General features: G+C 41.9%; 1 protein-coding gene across 2 annotated transcripts; it reads right to left on the reverse strand.

Moving 5' to 3' along the window:
• Positions 1-13,492: 13,492 nt before the first annotated feature.
• On the reverse strand, positions 13,493-19,295 carry LOC121394271. 2 transcript variants are annotated; one of them, XM_041564832.1, is made up of 9 exons: positions 19,223-19,295; positions 17,276-17,317; positions 15,888-15,957; positions 15,736-15,775; positions 15,524-15,608; positions 15,375-15,428; positions 15,054-15,113; positions 14,546-14,695; positions 13,493-13,641 (listed from the first exon to the last, which is right to left on the reverse strand). In XM_041564832.1, the coding sequence occupies exons 2-9, from the start codon at positions 17,306-17,308 to the stop codon at positions 13,591-13,593; spliced, it is 543 nt and encodes a 180-aa protein (XP_041420766.1). In that variant the 5' UTR covers positions 17,309-17,317; positions 19,223-19,295; the 3' UTR covers positions 13,493-13,590. The 2 variants fall into 2 exon arrangements, with proteins under 2 accessions (XP_041420766.1, XP_041420765.1); XM_041564831.1 differs by lacking the exon at positions 13,493-13,641 and having other exon boundaries at positions 14,395-14,695.
• Positions 19,296-23,969: the final 4,674 nt, after the last annotated feature.

Below are 23,969 nucleotides of genomic sequence, written 5' to 3' on the forward strand. Positions count from 1 at the left end.
ATCACACATCTAAAGCTAGTCCATATTGCACACAAGTTAGAAAATCATAATAGCATATAGAAAATCATGACGGCGGCGGTCTGCAACAAAATTTTGTATTCAGCATAGGCCGAGGATTGAAATTATAAAGCTTTATGCTGCTATTTGCCAACAGGGAAACCAAAGCATTCACATTATTGAGCTGCTGATAATAAACAAATTGAATTTACTAGATATAATGGTATAATGGTGACAGACCGAGTCAGCAGCTTATTGGCCCCTGTGTGGGATCCTCCAACGATCTTCCCCAATTGGTATCTGGAGATCGATCGGGCAGGAGAAAAAATCCTGTCGGATCACAGACTGCACCTATTCGTTGATGTGGTCCCGCGATCTAACCGCCCGGTTTGATCTGATCATTGGGCCTTAGAGCCCATGATGGGTTCAGCCCAGTATCGCCCACCTCATATGGGGGATAGATCCGATTGTATGGCAAAATCGTCAAAAATATCGTGACTTTCCACACACGGTCCGAAAATAGTACGAATCCTCAATTTATAACGATCAGATCTTTGCGTCTATGGTCATCTTAAACCAGGTATTTAAACTAGGTCTTTTTTCAAAGGGGTTTACTCCAAGCTCCTAAAAGACTTTGCTAGATGGTTATCTATGAGAAAGTTTGAAGAGTCAAAAGTAGATTTTATGCTCTAAACAGGGGTCCCAAACCTATTTTACCTGTGAGCCACATTCAAATGTAAAGAGTTGGGGAACACAAGCATGAAAAAACTTCATGTGGGTGGCAAATAAGGTCTATGATTGGCTATTTGGTAGCCCCTATGTGAACTGGCAGTCTACAGGAGGCTATTTTTGGCAGTAAAAGTTTTACTCACGGAGCGTCAATGGCGGAGCTCACCCGGATCAACGTGTCTTCCTGCTTGATCGCAGCTCTCGCGATAAGCCGGTCACAGATCGCTATCAAGCGCTGACCAAGAACTTCAGGAATCCAGCACAGTTATCATCAAACTTCGGCTTTTATTCGCACATAAAAAGGATTACAGTGGAGGGTGTACAATTCTAACGCGTTTCATGCCCCATAGCTGGGCACTTCATCAGAGTGATTGTGTGCACTTGTGTGAAGGATTAAATAGCCACGTATGTGCATGTGATTAAAACAAAATAAAGGCAAAGTGATACCTCAGTGTAATTAATATAATCGAAACAATTTTATATCATGTGTAAAGACTTTTTTATGTGTATTTGTATGCATGTATAATTATGCCATATAATCATATAAGTGAATTGGATAAGTCAATGATTATCTGACACCCACCTGCTGCATGAAGACAGAATGAAGAGAAACAGATCCTGAGAGAGGAACAGTGAATATAAACTTGATTATTTCAGAAACAATTCAGAATATTTAATTGATTGTATTTACACATTTTCTTATTGCAGTATGGTGAAGCTTATAGTTAATTTTAATTTTCGCGATAGTTCCGCTTTAAAAATAAGCACCTACTTGGAGGCCACTTTGAGCAACATCCAAGGGGTTGTGAGCAACACATTGCTCACGAGCAACTGGTTGGGGATCACTGGTCTAAAACATTGACTATAGAGATAAAGCTAAATAGCTGCACATTGAGTTGCTGCACAGACACAGGCATTAGTTGTGAAGTCCGGTTAAATAACGTGCTGTACTGTCACACTCACCGAGCACACTAATCTTCTACAAACCAGAAGTGTTTTGTAAAGTTTTGGTAATGTTATTTTGTAAACACACATGGTTTCTTTTTTTTGTCAGCTGCGCACAAGAGAGTAACATTAACCTTTCCAAAAGTTGGCAAATTGGAACTCCTGAACATTAGCAAGAAGCCTATATTTACACATACAAGTGGCCGGGAGGGACACATTATTAAACGATCAATAAATATCAAAATAACCAGAGAAAGCTTTCTCGTGGTCTTTTTGCCCTTACACGATGGCAGGAGCTACGTGTGGGTTAAGAACGTTTCCTATACATAGTAAAAGCTTTAGCATGTCAGGTGAAGATAACAGTGTGGGGTAATGGAGCAGATACAGTGACAATTAGACTGGTTTATGAATAACAAGATATACATTTCATTTTAAATGACACCTAAAGAATAAAATACTAGAGATGCCAATATGTTGGAAATCCCCCCTCCCCAGAGTAAAGTAAATCACTTACTCTATCTCATGGATCAGTGCACATCTTACAGAAAAATCAGACAAGCCCAATGCACATTCTTCAACACCCCCATGTGTGAGAATAGTACTTCTGGAGTTTAATATCGGAAATTTGCCCAATCCTAGCACATACTGCAGGATTCAAAATCCATTTTAACAAATTGTTAAAATTATGACTAAAATAAAAGATTTAATCACCTTTACAAAGTTAGTAATCAGCAACCTATTCTTTAAGTGATGGATAGCAACTCCATATTCAATTAGTTAATTTCCATAACATATTCATGACTACAGCAGTCATGTCGCTGCCTCCTGAAAAGTCAGAAATGAGCACTGAGATAGAAAATAAATTGTAATTCATATATCTCGGTTGGTTTGTAGGTCATGGGGTTCTAATATCTTTCCCTCCGCATATACAAGCCTGGAAAGAAATGTGATTTTTTAAGACTGAGCTAACATACCATCAGTTCACAGATCACTGGATACATTCACTAAAATAGTGTATTTAGCCAATAAGCAATTTCTAGATGGATGTAAATATACCCCCAATACACATATACAACAAAACAATTATTACTCTTTACTCATCAGTTCATTTTCACACCTATTAATGGAGTATTTTAAGAATGGCTGACCTTTAATTTAACTTTTAGTATGTTATAGTAATCCAACTTTAAATCCAACTTTAAATTGATCTTCAATATTAATTATAGTTTTTTTTTAAATTATTTGTCTTTTTTTCTGACTTTCCAGCTTTAAAATAGGGTCACTGACCCCCATCTAGAAATAATGCTCTGTAATGCTGCAAATGTATTGTTATTGCTACATTTTTATTGCTCATCTTTCTAATCAGGTCCTCTCTTATTCATATCAAGGACCCTAGCAACCAGACTGCTGAAATTGCACACTGAAGAACTGCTGAATAAAAAAATAATAACAAAGAGATAGAGAATATCACTTTCTAAAAGCAGATTTCCAAGGGAACTCCAATTACCATCTCCTGCTGCCAATACCCCTAATAAACCTTAAAGGGGTTGTTCACAGTTAAAGGAAAACTATACCCCCAAAATTAACACTTAAGCAACAGATAGTTTATATCAAATTGAATGACATATTAAAGAATCTTACCACACTGGAATATATATTTACATAAATATTGCCCTTTTACATCTCTTGCCTTGAACCACCATTTCGTGACTCTATCTGTGCTGCCTCAGAGATCACCTGACCAGAAATACTACAACACTAACTGTAACAGGAAGAAGTGAGGAAGCAAAAGGCAGAACTCTGTCTGTTAATTGGCTCATGTGACCTTACATGTGGTATGTTTATGTGCACAGTGAATCTTACGATCTCAGGGGGCGGCCCTTATTTTTTAAAATGGCAATTTTCTATTTCTGATTACCCAATGGCACATACTACTAAAAAAGTATAAGTATATTATTATGATAATGGTTCATTTACATGGAGTTTTACACATGAGCTGTTTTACTCAGTATCTTTTAATAGAGACCTACAGTGTTTGGGGGGTATAGTTTTCCTTTAAGCTAACTTTTAGGGGCAAATTCACTAAGCAGCGAAAATGTGCTAGCAACGGCTTCGCAACACTTCGCCGCATTTCGCCAGGCGAAGTTTCGCCAGGGCGCCGCCAATTCACTAAAATCCAAAGTTTCACTCGGAGGCGAACGGTTGCGAAGTTGTGCTAGCGTTAATTCGTCAAGCAAAGCGAAGTTACGCTAGGGATGCCTAATTTGCACACTGCGCCAAGTTAAAGTACAATGGATGTATATGTAGCAACAATACATTACACTACAGAAGCCTGGGAAAGCTTCATAAGATAAAATAGAGTTGTTATATTGCCCTATACATGTGCCCACTGTATAGTTTAGGTGCCATATGTTAGGAAATGTAGGGGGGAAGGAGGGTACCCCCAAAAAAATGTATTATCTTTTTCAGCCTATCACCCTTAAAAAAGGAAAAGACGCCAGTGTTTTTTGGGACTTATAAAAAATGTCAACTTATTTTGAAGCAATCCCTATCTACTCTATTGCCCTTCTCCTGGTCTGAAGTGGTGAAGGCAAGTCTGGCGCAAGAGGTATCATTCAGTAAAATGCGCAAGTTAGTGAATTAGCGTAGTTATGTCCCATTCGCCATAGTGTTACTTCGCCTGGTGTAAGTGTGTGAAGTAGCGCTAGAGTAGGTCCACTTCGCTAGCGAATTTACGCCAGCGCCCGCTAGTAAATCGGCGAAGTAACGAAATGACGTCACGCTGGTGAATTTGCGCTAGCGTTAGCCACTTCGCACTTTAGTGAATTTGCCCCTTAGTATGATGTAGAGAGTGATATTCTGATATAATGTGCAACTGGTTTTAATAATTTATATGTGGGTTTTGCCTTATTTAGATTTTAATTCAGCAGATCTGCAGTTTGATATTTCTGCCATCTGGTTCCTAGGGTTCAAATTACCTTAGTAACCATGCACTGATTTGAATAAGAGACTGGAATATGAATAGGAGAGGACCTGAATAGAAAGAGGAATATTAAAAAGTAGCAATAGCAATACATGTGTAGCCTTGCAGAGCATTTGTTTTTTTAGATGGGGTTAGTGACACTCATTTGGAAGCTGGGAAGAGCCAGAAGAAGGCAAATAATTTAAAGGAGACATACAGGATAAATGAAAAAACACCAATTTTGTAGGCAATTATGAGTAATATATGGTGTTGCTTTTACATGGTGCTAAAAAATTATATTATCTTTAAAAATCGCCCCTTTATTAGAGCTCCCTATAGTTGTTTACTGGTCCCTGTCTGTGTTTCAAATGAGGGGTGGGCAGCGTCCGACTGGCCCACAGGGATACCAGGAAAACTCCCGGTGGGCCCAGGTGTCAGTGGGCCCTCATGCTGCTAAACTTTTGTCTTATTTCACGGGCATTCCCTATTTCTATGAGAACAAAGTGGCTAAATAGGTGGGATAATAGATTATAGTATGTAAAGAAAAGAGACTAGGAGAATAGAGGTTGAGAAGAGGAAGAAAATCGTACTGAGGGTGGGCCCTCGGTCTAAAAACTTTTGGTGGGCCCCTGGTTTAAGATTTTTTGGTGGGCCCCTGGTGTCCCAGTCCGACACTAGGGGTGGGTGTGTCCTAACATCCCTGCCAGAAGCACAGTAGGAGGAGGACAGCCAATCACAGCCCTCCAGTCACACAAACTGAGACAGGCTTCAGTTCCCTATCAGGGAACTAGTCAGGTGTCACAAGTCTCATCTAGCGAGATATACATCCGTATATAAGTACAGTCCATTTAACAGCAGGGGGTATGGAATCACACGTTGCAAAAAATCAGGAACGGACTCCACCGGAACAGTAGACACTCAGGGAACCAGCATTAAAACCGTAAATACTTTATTGGATATGGATTAAAATCACCAGCGGGCAGGGGATGTGCGCTTGACGCGTTTCGTGACCATTATGTCACTTCATCAGAAGCATGAGTGCCCTCTGTCGGGCTCACACTAAAATAACACACATCGTTAAAATCAAATGAGAACACCTGAGTAAAAATCACGTAGCGTGCATTTGCCACCAAGTAGAAAAATCTATTATATATTAGAAATGTAAACTCTTTAAGCAGTCCACTACAGTATGAATATAAATCCATTAATCCTATACAACATAATTAAATATTAAACTTTGAATATTAAATTTTGAAAAAATGTTTTGAAAAATCTGAAAAATCAAAAGATATAAATATATAAATATATGTATGTAATGAAAAATCAGACATTATTAAAGGGAAAGGAAAAACAACAAAGACATAAATAAATACAAAAGAATATACACTTCTATGTAGATAAACAAATATGCAAAGGAAATTCCTGAAAATATTTATATAAATGTAAATAAATAAATGTATGCATATGAAGGGGGGAAGCAAAGAAAAAAGAAAAAAGAGTGAAAGAGATAAAGAGAACGGTAAGAGGAAGCAAAACTAATGATCAATGAAACAATTCAACTCCCACTCCCTATTCAACCCATTTGGAGAAACAGTATCCAATCTGTATATCCACATTGCTTCTTTTCTAAGGAGTGGTAAATCCAAATCGCCCTTGCGTACCCCAGACACCACTCTATCTATAACCTGGGCATGTACACACAGAGCGCTATTATGACATTCTATCAGATGTTTGGCCACTGCAGAACTGGAATCACGCCGTGCTACACCGCCTAGATGTTCCGACAAGCGCTTCCTAAAAGGTCTAGTTGTTTTACCAACATACTGGAGACCACAGATACAGGTAATTAGATAGACAATATTCCTGGTACCACAATTGGCATAAAACTGTATATTGTATATTCTGGGGTCTTGTCTGCCTCTAAAGGATTTGGTTGGCCTCATATACCGACAAGCACCGCAACGTGTGCCACCACATCTATAAGAGCCTTTAGTTGTTAACCAATGTGTGGGTCGCAAAACATCAGTGTCCGAAAAAAGGCTGGGGGACAAAATAGAGCCAAGGCTCGGTCCCCTCTTATAAGCAAATTTGGGTTGTGTGGGCAAAATACCTTTCAATTTGGGATCCTGACCCAAAATACTCCAGTGCTTCTGAATTATCTTGCATAATTGTGAGCTTTTGTGTGAGTATGTTGTAACAATACGTGGACAAACACGTTTAGCCTGTGTTGGATGTTCCCTATAATCCGAGTGCCAACTTGGTCTGCTCTGTATATTACTTCTTGATGTCAAAAGATCATGACGATTGGCACCCACAGCTCTATCATAGGCATTTTTAACATCCCAAAATTTATACCCGCGTTGTATGAACCTATCCCATAGCTGCATAGCCTGTTGGTTGAAAGAATCCCATGTGGTACAGATCCTGCGTAACCGCAGGAACTGACCCACCGGTACTCCCCGCAGCACATTTCTGGGGTGGCAGCTGTCAGCATGCAGAAGAGTGTTTCTGGTAATTGGTTTACGAAATAAATCTGTCAAAATCCTGTTATGCTCAACACTAAATTTGATGTCTAAAAAAGACATAGTGGTAGAATAGTGTTCACTGGTAAAGGAGATCCCCCAATCAGTTTCATTGCAGTAATTCACAAATGCCCGCACAGACGTATCATCGCCATCCCAAATCAAAATCAAATCATCGATATATCTAAAAAAAGAAATTATATGGGATCGAAACGGATTATGGTCACCATAAATGAAAAGGCGCTCCCAGTGCCCCATAAAAAGGTTGGCATATGAAGGGGCAAATCGTGCTCCCATAGCCGCCCCTCGTTTCTGGAGATAGTAAGAACCATTGAACATAAAATAATTACTATTAAGAAGGTATTGTAAGGCCATTAGTAAAAATTCATTTTGTATAGCCGAATACAAATTCACATGCTTTAACCAAAAACTAATCGCTGTCAGGCCTCGCGTATGTTCAATGGAGGAATAAAGTGAGGCTACGTCCATTGTGACCCATATATAGGAAGGATTCCATCTAACCTGCTGTAGTTTATTAATGCAATCTAAACTATCTTTCAAGAAGCTAGGCAGTTCAAAAACCAAAGGGAGAAGGAGACTATCCACATACTCCGACAAATGCTCATTCAAGGACCCTATACCAGAGACTATAGGTCTCCCTTTTACATTAACTATCGATTTATGAACTTTGGGCAACCAATGAAAAATGGGAATAACAGGGGTCAGGCAGTTTAAATAGTTAAACTCTCCATCCGTCAAAATTGACTCATTCTTGGCCCAAACTAGAATTAAATTTAACCTGGTACTAAAAGTGCTAGTAGGGTCACATGCCAGAAGCTCGTAGGTCTCTCTATCACTCAATTGTCTCATCGCTTCCATTTTGTAGTAATCTGCATCTAATACTACCACTGAGCCCCCCTTGTCCGCATTCTTAATGACTATCGTCTTATTTGATCTTAAGGTGGAAATAGCCTTACGTTCCCAAGTGCTCAAGTTATTAGATGCAGAATTGATCTTAAATGATCTATTTTGTCCCCCAGCCTTTTTTCGGACACTGATGTTTTGCGACCCACACATTGGTTAACAACTAAAGGCTCTTATAGATGTGGTGGCACACGTTGCGGTGCTTGTCGGTATATGAGGCCAACCAAATCCTTTAGAGGCAGACAAGACCCCAGAATATACAATATACAGTTTTATGCCAATTGTGGTACCAGGAATATTGTCTATCTAATTACCTGTATCTGTGGTCTCCAGTATGTTGGTAAAACAACTAGACCTTTTAGGAAGCGCTTGTCGGAACATCTAGGCGGTGTAGCACGGCGTGATTCCAGTTCTGCAGTGGCCAAACATCTGATAGAATGTCATAATAGCGCTCTGTGTGTACATGCCCAGGTTATAGATAGAGTGGTGTCTGGGGTACGCAAGGGCGATTTGGATTTACCACTCCTTAGAAAAGAAGCAATGTGGATATACAGATTGGGTACTGTTTCTCCAAATGGGTTGAATAGGGAGTGGGAGTTGAATTGTTTCATTGATCATTAGTTTTGCTTCCTCTTACCGTTCTCTTTATCTCTTTCACTCTTTTTTCTTTTTTCTTTGCTTCCCCCCTTCATATGCATACATTTATTTATTTACATTTATATAAATATTTTCAGGAATTTCCTTTGCATATTTGTTTATCTACATAGAAGTGTATATTCTTTTGTATTTATTTATGTCTTTGTTGTTTTTCCTTTCCCTTTAATAATGTCTGATTTTTCATTACATACATATATTTATATATTTATATCTTTTGATTTTTCAGATTTTTCAAAACATTTTTTCAAAATTTAATATTCAAAGTTTAATATTTAATTATGTTGTATAGGATTAATGGATTTATATTCATACTGTAGTGGACTGCTTAAAGAGTTTACATTTCTAATATATAATAGATTTTTCTACTTGGTGCAAATGCACGCTACGTGATTTTTACTCAGGTGTTCTCATTTGATTTTAACGATGTGTGTTATTTTAGTGTGAGCCCGACAGAGGGCACTCATGCTTCTGATGAAGTGACATAATGGTCACGAAACGCGTCAAGCGCACATCCCCTGCCCGCTGGTGATTTTAATCCATATCCAATAAAGTATTTACGGTTTTAATGCTGGTTCCCTGAGTGTCTACTGTTCCGGTGGAGTCCGTTCCTGATTTTTTGCAAGTTGTTGTATGCCGCGGCCAGAGCGGTTCCTTCAGGACACACCGGCATGCAGATTCCCTGCTAATGGGCTCACTCCGTCAGTTCTTTACTGCTCCTGTGAACTCTTCTTTTATGGAATCACACGTGAATGCTCTGCTGATAACATGCAAGGCGAGCAAGCTGTGGGCGTCTGATCACTATTTTCTTTTTGCACCGCTAGAATTTGTCAGGGTGTGGGTTGCTGGATCTGCAGCTGCCGCCAGAGCCAATGTTTCAAATCAGGTGTGCTGCTGTGACGTTCGGCTCCTCTTCTGCTCTTTGCTGCGGGCCAATTAAAATTGGATGGCGGGCCGCATTTGGCCCGTGGTCTGTAGTTTGGACACCCCTGGGCCAGGCCAACCCTGAGCCAGTCGTTGTCTCCGCTTAAATGAGAAACAAACCATTAAAGGGATACTGTCATGGGGAAAAAAATGTTTTTTTTAAAATTAATCGGTTAATAGTGCTGCTCCAGCAGAATTCTGCACTGAAATCCATTTCTTAAAAGAGTAAACAGATTTTTTTTATATTCAATTTTGAAATCTGACATGGGGCTAGACATATTGTCAATTTCCCAGCTGCCCCAAGTCATGTGACTTGTGCTCTGATAAACTTCATTCACTCTGAGGGGCAAAACTCTAAGGAATATAATAATGGGTATAGATGGGGTTACACTATGACCAAACAATAGAAAGGGCTTTGTCATTAGTTGGAGAATATACAAGGTATGTATGGGGGGTATATTCTTCTTGTAAGGGACAGATGGGTGGGGCAGCAGCAAAAATCATTCATTACTCTGGCAGTGACCAGGCCATTGCATCTTGGGAAACAGGAAGTGATGCTGCATATAGACTGATGTCAGTAACACAATATGACACAAGGTTTCCCTGCCAAATTGGGCTACTAATTTAAACCTCAAGCAGGTTTTTAAAGTCCAACCTAACCAAGATACGGATTTGGGTTACTTTTAGCGGGTTTGTGCCATATTTTTCCATATATAAAGATATGACCAATGTTGGGTTCATATATTCTCGCTCCTCTTCCCATAGGATTCTCGATTTGGGATATAGGATTCTGGACCACAAAGAGTAAGCCCCTCTTGGATTTGAATAAATACTTACTCAAATTGAGCCTGGCCCCCAAGTTCCCCTGGGGCCTGATTCAAACCAATCCGATTCACTCAGGTTATTAACCAGACGGCTTTATTTGAGGTATACATTAATACACAATGTTACAATACAGGGTAAATAATCACTCTTATGTCCCAAAAGCTTGTGAGGACATGGGGGAACAATTAGCAATAGAACATGTTACAATGTAAGCACTTCTTCCCATGGTCCCATGGTAACCAGTCATCATCCTTGTTTTAGTATAATTGTGCCCCTCTGTCCATCTAACATCAGCACAATAGCCAAATAAGGTGCATCTGCTGTATCAGCACAGTGTCCAGAATGGGATCTGTGCTGTGGGGATATTTCTGAGACTATTAAAGAGTCTACCTTGACATGGTGGCAGGCTTAATAATCCTTTGGCCAAAAGTTACTGTTCAGCGCTCATGTCCATGTGACCTTTTGTACTGAGTGGGGGAGTTGTGGGTCCAGGGACATGGTTGACCCAACTTGCCCCTACCTTCCTTATTACCCCTCACAGTGTTGGCAGGCCTAGCAAACAACAGAGTGTGTCATTGTGGGGGCAAGTAGAAATTAAATACTCCTCCATCACTTTAGCAGGAACCCCCGCCTATCAATAGGCTGGTGGGAAGTGGCTAGAATTCCCATATTAAGAAAGGGGACGCAGACTTAGAAATGCTATTGCATTGTGGCCTATGGAGTAAAGCAATATTGTAGTTCCTTCCAGTATGTGTCCCTAGGTCTTTTAGCCCCATCATGTACATATTAATCAATTAACCCTGCAGAAATATTAACCCATTCCCTTCTTCAACTAAATCCCTCTATCAGCACAACCACCCAGTTTTACCCCATGCCGCCTTTGCCCATTTTGAGCAGCCCCAGCAATATTAATTAGTCCGTCACCCAACTGTCAGTCATCTTTAATAGAATGAGGCACAGGAGCCCCTTCCCTCAATATTCACCATAGGGATTAAAGAAAAACACAGAGACATATTTATGGGGAAACCAGGCATTGAGCACAGGATTTATTAAAATAAATAGCCAATTTATGTTTGGGCATCCCTAACGGCTGATGATCCAGAGGAAGGAGAAAAACCCTAAAGTGCTTGGGAATGATCTGCACTGAAGGTAAAAATTCCTTCCTGACTCCAAACGGCAGTCGGTTTTACTCCCTGGACCATGGCTTTCTAAGTTCATTAACAAACAATAATTCAACTACACACACACACACATCAAACCACCATCCTTCCCCTACACAGGCTCCCACCAACCCTTTCTACATAGACTTGCTACCCACACCTTATACTCATGTACCAACCCATCCCTCATACATACACCCTCGATCTTATACACATGCAACCACCCTCCCTCTTGCATACGCACACACCCTCCCACTTGCATACAAACCCACCCCTCATACATACATCTTCCCTCCTACACACATGCACCAGCCACCCTCCCTCCTACACACACACACACACACCCTCCATCTCTTCTACAGACAAAAAACACAAACCCACCCTCCTACACACATGTACCTACCCTCCCTCCCTGCTACACACAAGCGCCCACCCTCCTACACACACACCCACCATCCTATACAGACGCACTCACCTCGATCCTGCAGATAAAACACACACACACACACTCCTACACATACACACCAACCCGCCCTCCTACAGACAAAACACACCCACCCTCCTTCCTACACACATGCACGCACCCTCCTTCTAACACACATGTACCCGTCCTCCAATAAACACAGGCACCCACCTTCATTCCTACAGACAAACCCACTCTCCTACACACATGTACCTACCCTCCCTCCCTGCTACATACATGCACCCACTCTCGTACACACAAAAAACACCCACCCTCCTACACGCATGCACCTACCCTCCCACATACATACACACCCACCCGCACACATGCCCCACCATCCTACACACAGTCATCTACCCTCCTACACACATTTAACCAACCTCCCTCCTACACATGCACCCAGCCTCTTACACACACACACACCCTACATCCCTCCTACAGACAAAACCCACAAACCCACTCTCCTACACACATGTACCTACACTCCCTCCCTGCTACATACATGCACCCACCCTCATACACACAAAACACACTCACCCACCCTCCTATAAACACACAACCACCCTCCTATACAGATGCACCCACCCTCCCTCGTACAGACAAAACACACACACTCCTACACACACGCAACCTCCCTCCTACAGAAAACACACTCACCCACGCTCCTACACACATGCACCCATCCTCCTTCCTACACACATGTACCCACACTCCAATATACACATGTGCCCACCTTCCTACAGACAAAATACAGATACCCACTCTCCTACACACATGTACCTACACTCCCTCCCTGCTACACACATGCACCCACCCTCGTACACAAAACAAAACACACTCACCCACCCTCCTACACACATGCACCCACCCACCCTCCCACATACATACACACCCACCCTCCCACATACATACACACCCACACGCACGCACACATACTCCTATACAGATGCACCCACCCTCCCTCCTCCAGACAAAACACACACACACTCCTACACACACGCACCCTCCCTCCTACAGAAAACACACCCACCCATGCTCCTACACACATGCACCCACCCTCCTTCCTACACACATGTACCCGCACTCCAATATACACACATACCCACCTTCCTACAGACAAACTATACATACCCACCCTCCTGCACACAGCCACCCACTCTCCTACACATATGCACCCACCCTCCTGCCCACATGCACCCACCCTCCAACACACATGCACCCACCCTCCCTCATAATACACATACCCACCCTCTTTCCTACATACATGTACCCACCCTCCTACACACGCACCCCGAGCATGCACCCAAGAAGCTAATGATCCAAAGGAAGGCAAAAAAACCAACCAAGTGCTTAACAGCCAATCTGCACTGAAGGTAAAAATTCCTTCCTGACTCCTAGAAATGGCAGTCAGTTCTACACCCTGGATCATGGCTAGACACACATATACACACACAGTTACACACTTGCAGGACAAGTAAAAAGGATTCAGGTGGTGGCGGTGGATCGATGACAGCAGGCGAGTTTTCTGGTGGAATGCTGAAAAGAAAATGTTTAGAAAGTGTTGAAATAAGAATAAATTACAGACAAATACTTGTTTATTTCTGATATAAAAGGCTTAGCCTGTCTTTAAGAGCATACTATTTGTTAGGTCTGTGGGGACTGTTTGGGTCTCTTTACATATACAATGCCAGGGCCTGTTATGAATCTCAGTTTTATCAATCTCAGTGAGCATGCACCATTTATTCTTTTATACTCTTTGATCACTTGGTGCCAGTTCATTACCCAGTGGCAACCCATTTCTAAAGATGGATATCCAGGCTAGATGCACAGCAGCCCTATAAGAGTTAACTACCTTCCCTCTTATTGGCCTACTATAAAATCAACACTTTATCTGCAGACTTAGATCTCAGCCTCTGTTAGCAACCTTTTACAAGCTTAAGGCAGTCATAAATTGGTCTATCATGTAAGCCCTCAAAGTGATCAGCCTGCGGGCTGAACAGACAGGGTGTATAACGCCAGTGTCAGACCGGGACTCCAGGGGCCCACCCAAAAACCTTAGACCAGGGGCCCACCATAAAACCTTAGACCAGGGGCCCACTCTCAGTAATATTATTCTTCATCTCCTCAATCAACCTATATTCTCCTAGTCTGCTCTCTTTATATTATAAACAATTATTCCATCTATTTAGCCTCTTTTTTCTCATAGAAATACGGAATGGCCATGAAATAGGCCAAAAGTTTAGCAGCACAAGGGCCCACTGACATCTGGGCCCACCGGGAGTTTTCCTGGTATCCTGGTGGGCCAGCCCGACACTGTATAACTTCCTTTCTATTGTTCTGATTGAAAATGATCAGAATGGCCGGAAGTAAAGTGGAACTGCACTGGACAACATGGGGCATCTCTAGATGAAGGGTAATTGACAGTAAATAGATACATTACCCAAACTCTCTGTAGCCTCTTCATGATGGCCTTCCTGACCCGTTTTCGGAGGGTCAGCCTTTCCCCCACCGGAGGATGAGCAGCTTCCTGCAGTTTCTTCTCCTTCTCCGAGAATGTCATGCCAAGCTGGAGAAGGTGAGATTGGACAGTCTGCGAGCGAAGGGGAAACACAAGGATAGGAAAGAAAGGAGACAGTTATGATTATGCCCAGGGCCGCCATTAGAAATTATGGGGCCCCGTACAACAAAACTTTTGGGGCCCCTGGCACCCAAGCCCCACCCCTGATCCCACCCACTCCACATCACAGTTAAAAGACCACACAGACATCAGCGCTAAAAAAGTAACCCCCACACATACAAGTTATAAAAAGCTATTGATGGTCAGGTCCCCCTTATAGGTTAAAAAAAAAAAAATGTTGGCGCCAGGGCCCCCCATAAAAGTTTTTTTTAAACTTGCAAGTGGTTGAATATCCAAGAAAAGCATCAGAGACAGTGATCAGGGAACTTACATTCTGCAGCCGCAGATACTCCAGATGCTGCCTCCATATTTGCTGCTCTGTTGGTGTCTCCTGTGGAAGAAGAGAGTCAATGTTAAGCACTGCTTTGCACCAATGCCATTATTTTGCCCATGTGGCCCCTTGAAACAAAACTCTATGCAGTGTCTGTGCATAATGACATTTTTGTTGCTGGTGAAGATGGCACTTAGGTGGGTGACTTTAGATGCCCCCCAGGGGAGCAGGAGATACAATGAATAATAATGTTCCTAATTATTATAAAGACACACAGTGAACAATAACCTCTGTTATAATAATTATAATAGTGACACTTACAGGAGACAGCGACACATCAATGCAGAGGGTGGCATGCTCCCTCTTGAGCTCTTCCTGTAACATAAAGAAATTAACAGTGTGAGACAAGGGCTGGCAAATTAATATAATGTATTCCATATTTATCTAAATGTCTATTCTGCATTACTTACCAGATAGTAAATCATTATCCAGTAATGGATAATGTTCCCATTGATTGTGCTCGGGTCCAAAAAGTAGAGCAGTATAAACTGATCTCTGAAAAAGAGAAATCCCAGTGTTAATAACACATTGCTATTTTCCACCCTTACTTCCCTTGCACTTACCCCTGGCTCAATAGCAAATTATTCACAACATTTAATAAGACCATTTTTGTTATACTTACAAGATGACGTTGCTCCCATATTGGACCCGGTAGTGATGTTCTGCAAAGAAAAACACATTTCCATTAAACACTGAGCTAAAGGGGAAAGGAATTCTCATATAATAAAACTAAAGCTGCAACCTCAGCAACTGATAAATAATATAAGATTTTACCGTAATAAGAGGCGAGGGCCTCAAAATCTGTATCCTCCACCCTGAAATCCTCCAGGACGGAGTACAGTGACTGTAAATGAAAAGGAAAAGCATTAGGGACATAATACTAAATGCGTCTAAATGCTACTCATAGTCAGTCTGGCAGGGCCGGGCCAAGGTATTTTGGCACCCTAGGCAAGGGCTTCAATCAGTGCCCCCACCCGGTCCTGCATTACCATTTCCCACCTTACTATTCATGTTGCCCCCATTTGTACCTGTGCCAATGCCAGTCAATCAATCAGATTGCACCCAAGCCCCCAATCTGTACCTGTGCCAGCATAGCCCAAAATATCCATCATATTGTTACCCCCAATCTGTGCATGTGCCAGCAGCAGCCAAAAATCCACAATATGTCCCCCAAATATGTATTTGTGCCAGCAGGAGCCAAAATATCCACAATATTGCCTTCAAATATTTACTTGTGCTGCGCAGGCATAAGCCAAAAATCCATCATATTGCCCCCAAATATGTGCCTGTGCCAGCAGCAGCCAAAAATCTACAAAATTGCCCCAAACATCTGTGTACTGTGCCAACAGCCACCATATTGCCCCATGTACCTGTGCCAGCAGCAGCCAATCCCTCATATTGCCCCCAATCAGTACCTGTGCCAGTAGCAGCCAAAAAATCCAAAATAATGCCCCTAAATATGTACCTTTGTCAGCAGGAGCCAAGAGGGAGGTGGGGAGTACTTCTGCCTGCAGTACGAATAATGGGCAAGAGGGAGTTGGAACAGGAGGTTTATAAAGTTTAAAAACTATTAAAGGCTAAGCATACCAGAGTTTTAAAAAAAGAAATTCCCCTTAAAAGTGCGTCCCCCCATGATTGCCCCCTAGGCAGGCGCCTACTCTGCCTACCCCTAGTTCCGGGCCTGCAGTCTGGCTTTGAGGAGAATAGAGACAGAAAAGGTTTCTATGGTACATACATTTTTTTCTGAAAAAGAAAATAAATGTAGTAATTCGATTCCCTCAATGTCGGCTCCCACCTATGTCGAAAAGGAAGCAGTGCAGACAGACAGCTGCTTAAGGGTTAGGGCAAACGGGCAGATTCAGGGAGATTTAGTAGCGTTGCTTCGTTGCCCGTAGTTTCCTCGTGAGGCAACTTCAGACGACTTCGGAAAACAAATCGGCGCGAGTGGCATGCCGCAGGCGGTTTTTAATTTTAGCAGGCAGAAGGCAGGGGGAAGCAGTTCGGGGAGATTAGTCGCCCCAAAGAAGAGGCGATTAGTCGCCAGGCGACTACATCTCTCCAAATCTGCCCGTGTGCCCCAACCCTAAGGAGAGGTTATATAAAAGAGTGAATGGAAACAAAAGTTCAGATGAGAGAGTATTTTTTTTTCACTGAGGCATTACCAGGAGTGATGGAATTCTCTCTGTCTCGTTCATCTTCAAAACCTAAAGATACAAATGGACATAGTCAGACAAAATGAAGTCACAGTTAAAGAGGCTGTTCACCTTTTCAATTTTTCTAATTTGTCATTTTTGAGTTATTTAGGGGCAAATTCACTAACGAAGCGCCTAACGCTAGCGTTGGGCATTTTCGTTACTTCGCAAATTCACTAACGAACGCTGGCGTAAATTCGCTAGTGTTACTTCGCACCCTTACGCCTGGCGAATTTTTGCTACAGATGTAACTACGCAAATTCACTAACGCGCGCAGTGTACTGAACGCTACCTTTTACGCTAGACTTCCTTTGCCACCTCAGACCAGGCGAAGTGCAATAGAGTAGATAGGGATTGCTTGAAAAAAAGTTCAAATTTTTTCTAAGTCCCAAAAAACGCTGGCGTTTTTTCTATAATATGGGTGATAGGCTGAAAAAGATCAAAACATTTTTTGGGGCTCCATTCCTTCCCCCCTACATTTCCTAACTCATGGCAACTTAACTATACAGTGGGCACATGTGTAGGGCAAAAAAAAAAAATTTATTTGATGTTTTGAAGGTTTCCCAGGCATTTGTAGTGATTGTACGTATTCCTCCATTGAAATTTGAATTTGGTGCCGTATGCAAATTAGGCATCGCTAGCGTAACTTCGCTTTGCTTAGCGAATCAATGCTAGTGCAACTTCGCAACTTTACGCTACCCCTGTGCGCAACTTCGGATTTTAGTGAATTTGCGGAGCGCTGGCGAAACTACGCCTGGCGAAACTACGCCTGGCGAAGTGTGGCGAAGTGCGGCGAAGTTGCTCCTGGCTCAACTACGAATCTTAGTGAATTTGCCCCTTAGCTTTTTCTTCAGCAGCTCTACAGTTTGCAATTGCAGTAATATAGTTGCTAGGGTCCAAATTACCCCAGCAACCATGCACTGATTTGAAAAATAGTAGCAATAACAATAAATGTGTAGCCTTACAGAGCATTCATTTTTTAAATGGGGTCAGTGACCCCCATTTGAAAGCTGGGAATATTCAGAAGAATGCAAATAATTCAAAATTTTAAAAATAAACAATGAAGATCAATTGAAAAGTTGCTTAGCCCACTTTAAGGATAAACTCAATTGATAATGGTTAATGAAAGACTAACCAGTATACGTATAGATAAAAATGAGAAATTCAAGGAAATATGGTAACCGTGTTATCGATATTCCTTCCCAAATACAGAAACCCCTATGATCTTTTTGTAATCACTATATGATAGCAATATATGTTACACTTTATACTTTCTCAGATGTGGAATAACTAATACGTAACAGTTGTATTTCAGGTAATTCATTCAGCCTATAGAATTATCTTCTATTATGATACTTAAGGGACCTCGTGGAAACCACTGTAGAGCATGCAACGCTCGATACAAATGTTTCATAATACATAATATGCCGTCAAAGTTAATTTCAGTTTATTTATTTCTCTTTCTTTAATCAGCAGGTCCATTGGATTAAGAAAGGACCGACTCCATCTCTACTCTTCTCTCTTAACTCCTTTCCTCCAAGTAAATACTTGATGTTATTACATAACTGTTATAACTTCTCATTTTTCTTAAAATGTTAAAACTCAATAAAAACTATTGAAAAGAAAAGTTGCTCAGAATTTGCCATACTATAACATAATAAAAGTTAACTGAAAGGTGAACCACCCATTTATTTCCTTATCTATATTATCCCATTTGTATGAAACATTGTTCCACTCAATGACAAAAGCCCATTATTAATGCTGTTGATGGCAATGGATTGGCTTCTTATAAATACCATATACAGTAAACATATGGGCTGATATGGACAAAGCCACGTAGGACTCCAACAAGAGAATTTAGAGCAGACTTGCTGAAGAAGAATTCATGAACTGAATCAATTGTATTTGCAAGATTACCTGTTAAAGGAGCTTTTCAGATCTTGAAAAATGTAGGGGCCGGCTCAAGGCCGGGGTACCCCAAGGGGGTCTCACTAAGGAGACCCTGGCTATCTCTTACACTTGTTCAGACGAGATGGATTTATCTGAACAAAGGAGAAGCCAAAAAATAATAAACCCAGATGTTAAAAGGCAGGTGTAGCACCAAGTCGCAGTCCAAAAAGGCAGGAAAAGCACTGTAGCAATCTGTATAGAAAGAGAATAAAAAGGCAAGTTAATGAATGTAGCACTTAATATTTCCTATATAATACAGAGGGAGGCAGGCAGAGATCTATGTTACCCTAAACTTGAGCTTTGCATCACTTCCAGAAGGTAATGGGCCTCAGTTTATAGAATTAAGCATTGGTGCAGTTGGAATGAGCACACAGTACATTGGTGCCATTCACTCCATGTTTTTTTAAGTAAGGCCCAGTTATGCCCCTTGGGTGACTTGGCTAGAGAAGTACAGAATTCATAGAAAACTCAAAGCAAATACTTCTGATTGATCTACAGAAAGTGACTGGTTTGGTTGATATGGGGAATGACACACATGGCAGTAAATGAAGCTTGTTGTCCCCAGTTCATGGAAAGACTCATTGATCTGTTAGATCTCCAACTATTTCATACACTATTCATAGCAGCAATGCACCCGATCTACCATTTCAACTGAACTTAACTCTGCAACACATGATTAATATCTAGTTGCTAGGCTTCATGGCGTTAGCAACCAGGTGCCTAAATGTAAAAGAGCACTTGCCAATAGCAACAGATCAGCTATTCGCTTTTATTCATCACCACAATTTTTGGACTAAAGTACCTGCCCTATATACCCCCTATCTTTTATAGTTGTTTATAACTGTAGGCAATAAAACATTGTGACTTACCATGTACCCTGTTGCCCCCCTCATTTTGGCATTTGAAGGGAAAGAGCATGCATGAGATTTACAAATAAATGTTATTCTTTAAAAGGAAAAAGAATTGGGAATGATTAAATTTAGTTTTATAAGGTACATAAGAGCAGGGCAGATACCCGGGGTCAGAGGGGCAAAACTCTAAGAAACCTGTCGGTACTGGCAGGAAAAAATAAGTATGTTATGGTGAGGTGCAGGGGTCCCAAAATGTTTCCTGTTTATGGGGCACTAGTGGAAAATAAGAGTAGATATGCTGGCAGCCTGCATAACATCCAAATCCTGGGTCTGTGTTACCTAACCAGCACTAAGATTAAAAGCAGCTCCAAAGCCCATTTTAGGGGAAAAATCTCTAAGATCAGTGAGAGAAGCAACACCTGTTAGTCTGGGGAGGTGTCACTTAACTATTTCCCCTATTTTTTCTACTAATATAAGGGATATTTGGCAAAGAATCCCTCAGAGGGAATATACACTTATCACAGTGTTAACCAACGGACAAAACCAACTGTCAAACCCTAGGTATGCTCACCTCCCTTATATGGGATCCTGCTATTTGTCCCCTACTCATTTGCTATCACCCCCCCAACTGTCCAAATGGCACGTGCCTCTGCTGCCAACTGTTGCTGTTGATACTGGGAACAAAAAGTAAGCACCTTATGGTTGGTACAGGGGTCCCCAAATGCTACCTATAGTAGGAAGTGGTCATATTTGCTGGCAGCCCTGCATAACTGACAAATCCTGGGTCTGTATCTCCCAAGCAGCGCTTAGATTAAATGCATCTCCAAAACCAATTTTAGGGGAAAAATCTCCAGATTCACTAAAATCAGTGAGAAAAGCAACACCTGCTAGCCTGGGGGGGCATCACCCAACTTTCCCCTCTTTTATTTTGCACTAAAATAAGGGTTATTTGCCAAAAACTCTCTCAGAGGGAATATACATTTAACACAGTGCCAACCAACGGACAAAACCAACAGTCTAATCCCTAGGGGTACAGTCACCTCTCTTACAGTATATGGGATCCTGCTATTTGTCCCCCAATCATTTGCTATCACCCCTTAACTGTCCCCATGGCACGTGCCTCTGCTGCCCTCCCCTAGTTCCACACTTTGATAAAGGGAGCATGTATTTAGCTACAATGTTGGTAGATAAGAGCAGGGCAGATACCCCAGGGCTGAGGGGCAAAACTCTAAGGAGCCTGTTAATACTGGGAACAAAAATTAAGCACCTCATGGTGTAGTACAGGGGTCCCCAAATGCACCAAAATCAGTGAGAAAAGCAACACCCGCTAGTCTGGCGGCATCACCCAATTTCCCCCTATTTTTTTGCACTAAAATCAGGGTTATTTGGCAAAAAATCTCTCAGAGGGAAAGTTTACTTACCTCTCACCACAATGCCAACCAACGGACTGAACCAACTGTCGCATCCCCAGGTATGAAGTCACCTCTGTTCCCTGCTCTTAAAGGGGAAGTGTCCCCTGTTGTTGAGTGAGGTTTATATTTTGCCTTAAGCTGGCCATAGATGTACAGATTTTCAACAGATCCAATCCATATCGTGAGACCAAGATCTTCTGAGAACCATCGTACGAACGTTCGAACTGTCCATCAACTAAAACGACCAATTTACCAGGAAAACAAAGGGGAGCTGCCTGCTTGGCCCTGCAAACATCCATAGATTGTACTGGGACCGACAAAGATTTTTTAACCTGGCCGATCAATTTCCTGGCAGATGTCGGACGAAAAATCGTAAGATGTACGATCGTTTGAATCCCACTAACCGCACGATAATTTGACGAATCGGTCGGGCTGCGCTGAAATCGGTCGTTTCGCAAAGAAGAATCGTCGCGGCTATGGGGCCCATTAGATGTGCAGTACATACACAGCTTATTATGTACACAGAGCATTGCTTTGTATGGGTGGCCTATTGAGTCAGTGCAGTTACTATGCTGCCATATCTGTTGGATCCATTCATTTATCAGCCATGGTTCCAATCACTGCTGCTGCTGTTGCTAAGTCTGGTGGAACCGGGGGGTCCTTTGCTTGTAGGGGTTCCCTTCCTTAGCCTGAATAGTGGGTTTAGATGGGGTTACACTCTGACCAAACAATAGAAAGGGCTTTGTCCTTAGTTGGGGAATATACAAGGTATGTATGGGGGGGCATATTCTTCTAGTAAGGGACAGATGGGTGGGGCAGCAGCACAAATCATTCATTACTCTGGCAGTGACCAGGTCATTGCATCTTGGGAAACAGGAAGTGATGCTGCATATAGACTGATGTCAGTAACACAATATGACACTGTGTTGGCGGTTTTCCTGCCAAATTGGGCTACTAATTTAAAGCTCAGGCAGGTTTTTAAAGCCCAAACTAGCCAAGGTACGGATTTGGGTTACTTTTTGCATCTTTTGGCTGGTTTGTGCCATATTTTTCCATATAAAAAGATATGACCAATGTTGGATTCATATATTCTCGCTCCTCTTCCCATAGGATTCTTGATTTGGGATATAGGATTCTGGCTCACAATGAGTAAGCCCCTCTTGGATTTGAATAAATACTTACTCAAATTGAGCCTGGCCCCCAAGTTCCCCTAGGGCCTGATTTGAACCAATCAGATTCACTCAGGTTATTAACCAGATGTTCTTAGCCTTGCACTAGGAATACTTCTGACATGAGACAACCAATGTATTCTTTGTATTCCTTTTATCTCCCTGCCCTTGATTCATGATTACTGATGGCAGTGGCGTAACTAGTTGTAACTGGGCCCCACAACAAATTATTTTTCTGGCCCCCAAAATTTCTAGAGGTTGGCCTGTTTTACCAATATTTATTGACAGGGTTGGACTGGCCCATCGGGGCTGCCACATCAGGCCCCCCCAAACCCCCCACAAGGTCTCCCTCCTCAGTCACAGTCTTCCATTCTCAGCAAACCACCGTCTGCCCTCTCGGAGCATACCTAATTCATGCAGAGTGGGCAGGCAGGGCAAGTGAGCGTCAGGAGCGAGTTGGAGGACAGGAGCAGAGGGGGTCTGGGCCGGCGGGCCCACAAGGACTGGGGCCAACTGGGTTTTTTCCCAGTCCTACGGTGTTTATTGAAATTGTTTATTAATTGGGGCCTTTTTGGGCTGCTATACCTCCTTGGCCCCCCCACTGTAGTTACGCACCTGGTGATGTGAAAATTCACAAAAAGCATATTTTCACATATATTATTTGTTAAGGCATTTTTTTCAATTGCATATTGTGCTATTTTTGGGCTACTTTTGAAGTGCCTTTTGGCTAGTTTTGGGCTGGTTTTGAAAATTAGACCTGGCAACCATGTTCCAGCCTGATGTCAGTAATACAATTTGGCAGACCTGTTACACAAACCCCCATAACACAGGGAACCTCCTCTTTGCGATAAACCTTTTTGCCTTGGCAGTCTCTGTCTCTATCTCTATATATATTAAAAATGAGTTTTTGAGCAGTCGCACGCATGAAATACTGAGGGGGTCACGCTGTGTCTGTCAAGAAATCCTAAGAGGTTATGCTGTGTCGGTCATGAAATGCTTAGGGGCCATATCTTGAGTTTTTTTTGTCATATTTCATTTCAATTGTATGTTTTTAATGCTGTAAAAAAAATACAATTATAAAACGCTGCTTCCGGATGTACTGTCTTTCCCAAAAGGCAAAAAAGGCGACTGCAAGATCCAAGGTGCATCGCTCTACATCTCTACCTTGCCAGCCTTTTAAACTGGAAGCTAGTTCTAGCTGCGTGGAGTGTAACTTCTTTGACGTCATTTATTTCTGCAAAAGCAGGATAGATCTGTAGGTGGAAAAGAGTAGAGTGGATTT

This window comes from Xenopus laevis, chromosome 5S, assembly GCF_017654675.1.
Source record: "Xenopus laevis strain J_2021 chromosome 5S, Xenopus_laevis_v10.1, whole genome shotgun sequence".
Taxonomy (NCBI): domain Eukaryota; kingdom Metazoa; phylum Chordata; class Amphibia; order Anura; family Pipidae; genus Xenopus; species Xenopus laevis.

Coding starts and splice junctions, on each gene's coding strand:
- LOC121394271 (XM_041564831.1), bottom strand. CDS start 17,308: ATGAACGAGACAGAGAGAATTCCATCACTCCTG. Junction 15,776..15,887: donor GGCCCTCGCCTCTTATTACG/GTAAAATCTTAT, acceptor TTTTCTTTGCAG/AACATCACTACCGGGTCCAA. Junction 15,609..15,735: donor TATGGGAGCAACGTCATCTT/GTAAGTATAACA, acceptor TCTCTTTTTCAG/AGATCAGTTTATACTGCTCT.